Source organism: Sprattus sprattus (assembly GCF_963457725.1).
Source record: "Sprattus sprattus genome assembly, chromosome: 2".
NCBI classification, from domain to species: domain Eukaryota; kingdom Metazoa; phylum Chordata; class Actinopteri; order Clupeiformes; family Clupeidae; genus Sprattus; species Sprattus sprattus.
In genome coordinates, this window is record NC_137921.1 from 66,120,680 (window position 1) to 66,127,509 (window position 6,830).

At 46.7% G+C, this 6,830-nt stretch overlaps 1 protein-coding gene across 1 annotated transcript in view; it reads left to right on the top strand.

Annotated features, from left to right (window-relative positions):
- Positions 1–828: 828 nt before the first annotated feature.
- The window catches only part of LOC308360016 (SAM and SH3 domain-containing protein 1-like), a 58,393-nt gene continuing 52,391 nt past the window's right edge, over positions 829–6,830 (top strand). The window contains exon 1 of the mRNA XM_080831750.1: positions 829–989. Within this exon, the coding sequence (XP_080687876.1) occupies positions 879–989 (111 nt within the window). The 5' untranslated portion in view covers positions 829–878. The remainder of the gene's footprint in view (positions 990–6,830) is intronic.

Consider the following 6,830-nt stretch of genomic DNA (forward strand, 5'->3'; position numbering starts at 1 on the left):
CCGACTCGCTTAAGACTTGTCTTCAGGCGGTTTTGAGAAATCATTAGACTACCTAAAACCCGCTGGCATTTTCTTTTGAGTGGTGGTTGTGTTCCTGCGCGTCCCACTGCCTGACTCTCCCAGCGGCTGTTGTGAGAACCGAGTTTGTTTCTGTGTGTGTGTGTGTGTGTTTTCAGTGTACTCATTCGTGCATGTGTGTGTGAGGGAGGAGTGTGCAGTCCCGTGAAAGCAAGGGGGAGCTCACTCGCGAGGGAGGAGGGAAGCGTGAAGAATTCAACAACAGACTCGAAGACGCTCGAGGCACTTGGGCTGCCTTTGTTGTTCAACTGTCTCGTTTCAGAGGACTTCCAGGAGATCACTTACTTTTGGCTTGAACTTTCTGGGGTTGTTTGTTACACACCTGATGGATATTGATTTCTCCGACTTTCAGTGCGCTATAGAGAGGTCTCCCTCGGGTTAGTGTTGGTTCGAGCCAGCGGAAAGAGGTGCTACAGTTGGTTCCAATTCAGTTCCACTGACGGAATGTCACTTGGGTCTTTAGGACCAGCTTATATTCCATGCCTGGCGTTTAAAAAAAATCGATGTAATGGAAGTTGGACTTTTTTCGATGGAGTTTTAGGCGGTCTGATGCTATTTTAAGGAACTTGTTTTAAAACTTTTAGAGTTGTTTTATTGTGCGAACGCTTGTTTTTCTCTTATGCGTGAAGGAATGACAAATCCATTGCGGCGGACCGACCAACACACATTTTTTAGCCGAGCAGTGTGTCACTCGACTCGGGGAGTAGCAGCCCGTTCGTGTCACCGCCTCGCGAAGTAAAGAGTGAAGGTATTTGGCTGGAGTCGCGGGAGTTTTAGCATACCGATCCGAAGAGCTCATTATGGACGCCGATCAAGCCTCGGCCCCGGAGCCAGGTTCGGCAGAGTCCGCCGCTGACAGCAGCGTGCCTGACAGCTTCTCGCAGATGTGGACGGATGTCATGGGGATGCTGGTGAGTTGAGTGAAGGATAAAAGTTTGGCCCTTGGTGTGTGTGTGTGTGTGTGTGTGTGTGTGTGTGTGTGAGGGGGGTGCAGGAAGGTGCAGGAAGGTGGCAGTCGCTGAGAACGCCTTTTCAGCTGTGTGAATAATGGGGGGGGGGGGGGGGGGTCATTGTCTGTGTGGGGCCTATGTTGTGTATTGGTGCTGTTTCGCGCATGTGAAAATAGAACGCTCCCGTGAGTGTTTGTGTGCCTTTCTTCCTTTGCGCCAGAGGTTCAGCTCTGAGATTTCAGGCTGCCTTTCTTCCCTCAGCATCTGTTCGTGGAGTCCGCCAGGTCCTTTTTCATAAACGCCTTTATGAGCCGATTGGGCCGCTCTTAATTGGATTTAATCGCCACCGCAAACCGAGTAAAGAATGGTATGTAAGCTCAAGTACAAACTCTAGCCCCTCAAACCGCAAGGAACTACTAACGTCAGTTAAGTTAGAGGTGGGTTGTCTGAGACTTTAGTCGGGGTCGTGTTTATTACAAGATTCTTTCGCCTGTCCTCGGGTTGTGTTTGTCACACACTTCACACGTGCTGACTTCTGTGTTGTCTACCGAACGGCTTCGGTCCTTCTCTCCTACGTCCATGAGAACAGTCTGCCTTAACTGAATTCGCGACGTTTACGGGAAACGGAGAGTTTGATTTAATATTCTAGCTCTGACATATTACTTTCAACACAGGGGCTTGTCTTATTTTCTTTGGGAGTGTGACTACCAAAATATGTAAGACAGATGGAGAGAAGCGACAGTTCTGGTCACGCACTTTCACAGTTTTCATATGATGGATTTAAAGAAGACTTCTACTGATACACAAAGTGAACATTTGAATGGAGCACAGTTTTGACTTGGCAGTGTTTTGTGGTGTGGTGGGGGTGGTGTATGTAGAGATCAGAGCAAATGGAGTGTGATAGGCCATAAGGCAGGCCTTTTGAAGTCAGAGGTGTAAGACGTGTGTGTGTGTGTGTGTGTGGTGTGTGTGTGTGTGTGTGTGTGTGTGTGTGTGTGTGTGTGTGTGTGTGTGTGTGTGTGTGAGAGAGAGCTCTTGATGGTGTGAGCAAGGGTGATGGGACACAGTCTTTTGAGTAGTGGATTGAATTGTAAGTGTGTCAGGAAATTAAGATGTGTGAGATGAATGTTGGATGTCTGACTGCACTGCATTTCTCTGTAAACACACACAGACAGCCACAGCCACAATGAGACTTCAAGGGTGCGTGTGAATGTCTGCATGTTTCTGTGATGTTTTACACCCAGTTTAAGTCAGGGCAAAACAGTATATGGGCCACTGGTCCTACTGTGTGTGTGTGTGTGTTTGTGTGTGTGTGTGTGCGCATTCGCACACACACACACACACACACACATAATGCCAGAGGCCAAGAGTATGTTTGTGAAACAGCATGTTCGTCCACTTCCTTTACTGGGTGTCCTAGCCTTACGGGAAGAATTGTGTGTGTGTGTGTGTGTGTGTGTGTGTGTGTGTGTGTGTGTGTGTGTGTGTGTGTGTGTGTGTGTGTGTGTGCCTGTATGTGTGTGTGTGCACTTCCACACAATCTTAAACAATGTTGTTCACAGATCTTGAGTGTTTATAAAACCTGCAGTTGAATGGGCCAGGCATCATATCTACTGTTGGCAGAATAGCCTCTATATATAGACAGGGTAGGGGTTAGGCCATGCTCAATCACAGACTACACACACACACACCTTTAAAGTACCATACACACACGTTTATGTGTGTGAGTTGTGTCTTTGCTGTGGTCAGTGTTGTAATACGTAGGCATTGAGTGTGTGTGCGTGTGTGTGTGTGTGTGTGTGTGTGTGTGTGCAATGCATATGTGTTTGTGGTTTCAGTGGTCATTATCTGTGACTGAGCTTCTAAAACAGGGAACTTCAAGACTGGCATTCCCAGAGAGAGTCACACACACACACACACACAAACACGCACAGTCAGTGGTGAGGGGGTATTAAACTGAAGTTAACCACTAGGATTGCTAACAAGAGGAATGGCTGTTATGAGAATGACAGTGTGTTTGAGAGGGTGTGTGTTTGCATGTGTGTTTGTCTAAAAGGGTGTGTGTGTGTGTGTGTGTGTGTGTGTGTGTGTGTGTGTGTGTGTGTATTGTGTGCACACGATTGTAATGTGTGGTTACAGCCGGGTAAACAGACTTCAAAGACAATTAACAGTCTGGCTCCAGTATTGGAGTCCTGCTGTGGACAAACACACACACACACACACACACACACACACACACACACACACACACAGGAAAATGTCGCTGTCTTTAGTTTAACAGTCTCCAGAGGAAGGTTGTATGTGTATGGACTGACACATCTGCATTGCTCTTTGTCTTTTTTTCTGTGTGTGTGTGTGTGTGTGTGTGTGTGTGTGTGTGTGTGTGTGTGTGTGTGTGTGTCAATTTGCATGCAAGAGAGTTGAGTAAGAGATTCACAGATATTGTGGAGTATGTATATAAGTTCAGTGTGTGTGTGTGTGTGTGTGTCTGTGCCTGCATGCTCAACTTCGAAGAGATTTTTAGATTTCACATGAACTATGTGTGTGTGTGGTGTGTGTCTTTGAGTGCATGTATAGATTTAACATGAACTGTGTGTCTGTGAGTGTGAACATGTCTGTGGGCAAGACCGATGTGTTTTACATATTTTGTGATTTAAGGGGAGCTACATGGTGTGTGTGTGTGTGAGTGTGTGTGTGTGTGTGTGTGTGTGATTGTTTACATGTAAGGCTGTCCCCGTGGTTAATGTTTGGGCCACAGCATGTAGAATGGTTAAGAATGAGCAGACGCCAGGCAGTTAATAACTGTGGCCCACTTCTGGGGGCTGTTCTCCATGTAGCATATTAACACAGCAGCCTGTGTGTGTGTGTGTGTGTGTGTGTGTGTGTGTGGACTGCTGCTTGGTTCCCATGCATGGAAGCTTATGAGGATATGTGTAGTGTTGTGCAGTCTTTGGCGGTTCATGTGTCGTATGGTTTGTGCATACACGATTCTTTTTCATACTGTAAATGTGAGTGATCTGTCTTTGTAGATGTGTGTGTGTGTGTGTGTGTGTGTGTGTGTGTGTGTGTGTGTGTGTGTGTGTGGGAGTGAGTTGTAGGGTAAGTAAGTGTGTATGCATGGGAGGGTTGTCATGGTTTTTGAGGGATGGTGTATGTTCTTGTGAGTGAGCGACTGTCTATGTGTATCTGTGTGTGCATGTTTGGTTGTTAGTGTGTAATGTGGGCAGTAAAGTGGTTGTGTGTGTGTGTGTGTGTGTGTGTGTGTGTGTGTGTGTGTGTGCATGTTAGAAGGGGGTGCGTATATGTTCACCTGTGTGTGTGTGTGTGTGTGTGTGTGTGTGTTAGAAAGGGGTGCGTATATGTTCACCTGTGTGTGTGTGTGTTTGTGTGTGTGTGTGTTTGTGTGTGTGTGTGTGTGTGTGTGTTGTGTGTGTGTGTGTGTGTGTGTGTGTGTGTGTGTGTGTGTGTGTGTGTGTGTGTGTGTGTGTGTGTGTGTGTGTGTGTGTGTGTGTGTGTGTGTGTGTGTGTGTGTGTGTTGTGTGTGAGGTTGGTCTTTTCCAAATTGGATCTGTGGTGCAGCCCTGACAGAAGGGCAGTGTGCTCGACTTCTCTGCTCTCAAAGAGCTCTCTCATCCTGCCTGTTAGCTCAGCTAAACACACACACACACACACACACACACACACACACACACACACACGCACACACACGGGGCAGAGAGCGAGTGCTCACTGGCTAAGGACAAGAACAGATAATCCCTTCAGCGCTGAAGAATATATCCATCTAAACTAACAACATACTCTCTTTCTCTCTCTCAAACATTGGTCACTTTCTCTAGCTCAGTGAGAGTAGTGGGCCTCTATCTGCGGACCTGTGTGTGTGTGTGTGTGCATGCTTGTGATTGTGTGTGTGTGTGTGTGTGTGTGTGTGTGTGTGTGTGTGTGTGTTAGACAATCTGTGTATGTCTATGCAAATGTGTAGTTTGTGTGCATCTATGCCTGTGTGTTGTATGTGCGTGTGTGTGTGTGTGAGAGAGAGAGGCAGAGAGAGTGTGTGAGTTATATCCTCTGGAAGCTACCCCATAGAGGGTGTGCTGTAACCTCTTGAACCTGTCCATCCTATCAACCTGAGTCAGTGACCCCCGTCCCTCTGTCTCTCTCTCTCTCTTCCTCTCTCTCTCTCTCTGTCTCTCTCTCTCTTCCTCTGTCTCTCTCTCTCTTTTCCCTCTCTCTCTCTTCCTCTTTATCACACCAGGATTTCCCTTTATTGCACTTTTTACTAGAAGCCTGTTTCTGTAAAGGAAAAGGTGTAGTTGCCTCAGCATCCTCAAACTGGTAGTGTGTGTGTGTGTGTGTGTGTGTGTGTGTGTGTTGTGTGTGTTTAGTTAGTTTTGTGTATGTTTTGTTATACTTCCATTGTGTAAATTAGTATTGTCTGTGTGTGTATATGTGTGAGTGAGTTAGCTTTTTGTGCTGTGAAGCAAAAACGGACCTAGGCTAAACGTGTGTGTGTGTGTGTGTGTGTGTGTGTTTCGGTTGTTCTTAATTCAATAGAGGCATTAGGGCTGGCCAGAGCCACACACACATTCCTGCTGCTATGTGGGGAGTTTGGAGTGTTCCCCCATCCCTCTCAGTTCACTCTCACACTCTCTCGTTTCTCGTTCTTACTATCTGTCTCTTTTTGGACTTTCTTTCTTTTTTCTTTTCTTGCTCTCTTTGACTCACCGCAAGAGTTCAGATAAATCACCATAGGCTTATCCCCTTTATTTGATAAGGTATCGTACACACACACACACACACACACACACATGTAACATACATCCAGACGTAGTCACAGGACGGTGGTGCTGGTCTCTCAGGTCCTGTTGATGAGGTGGTTGTGTGTGGGATGGTTTGGTGGCCTCTGGTAGCATGTCCTCAGCCCAGTCATTCGCAGCTAATAACTCTAATATTATCGTGCGTTATCACAGCTGTTATTTTCCAACATGTTAAGCGCTGAGCAGAATGAGTGTTGTCTCCTGATTGTGGCTCTGACCTAGGTCAAATATTTGACTTTGATAAGAGTGTATAAAATAAGATAAAGTAAGCCTTGCTCTTTTTAGTGTGTGTGTGCGTATGTATGTGTGTGTGTGTGTGTGTGTGTGCGTATGTATGTGTGTCTGTGTGTGTGTGTGTGTGTGTGCGTGCCTACGCATGTGTGTGAGGTCGTTGTGCAGGTTGACTGGCAGACTGAAATATGTGACTCTCAAACACACACCCACAGTGTCTAAAATGAAGACTTAAGGCTCCCAGAATGCCTTGTGTCAGGGTGGTCAGGAATGTCCATTGATTAGAGATCAGAGGTCACGGCACAACATCTCACTCTCTCTCTTTCTCTCTCTCTCTCTCTCTCCTTCTCTCTCTCTCTCTCTCTCTCCTTCTCTCTCTCTCTCTCTCGCTCTCTCTCTCCCTTCTCTCTCTCTCTCTCTCCTTCTCTCTCTCTCTCTCTCTCTCTCCTTCTCTCTCTCTCTCTCCTTCTCTCTCTCTCACTCTCGCTCTCTCTCCTTCTCTCTCTCTCTCTCCTCTCTCTCTCTCTCTCTCCTTCTCTCTCTCTCTCTCTCTCCCTCTCTCTCTCTCTCCTTCTCTCTCTCTCTCTTCTCTCTCTCCTTCTCTCTCTCTCACTCTCGCTCTCTCTCCTTCTCTCTCTCTCCTTCTCTCTCTCTTTCTCCTTCTCTCTCTCTCTCTCTCCTCTCTCTCTCTCTTCCTTTCTTTACCTCTATCTTTTTCTCTCCCACTCTTTCTTTCCCTTTCTCCCTCACTCATTCC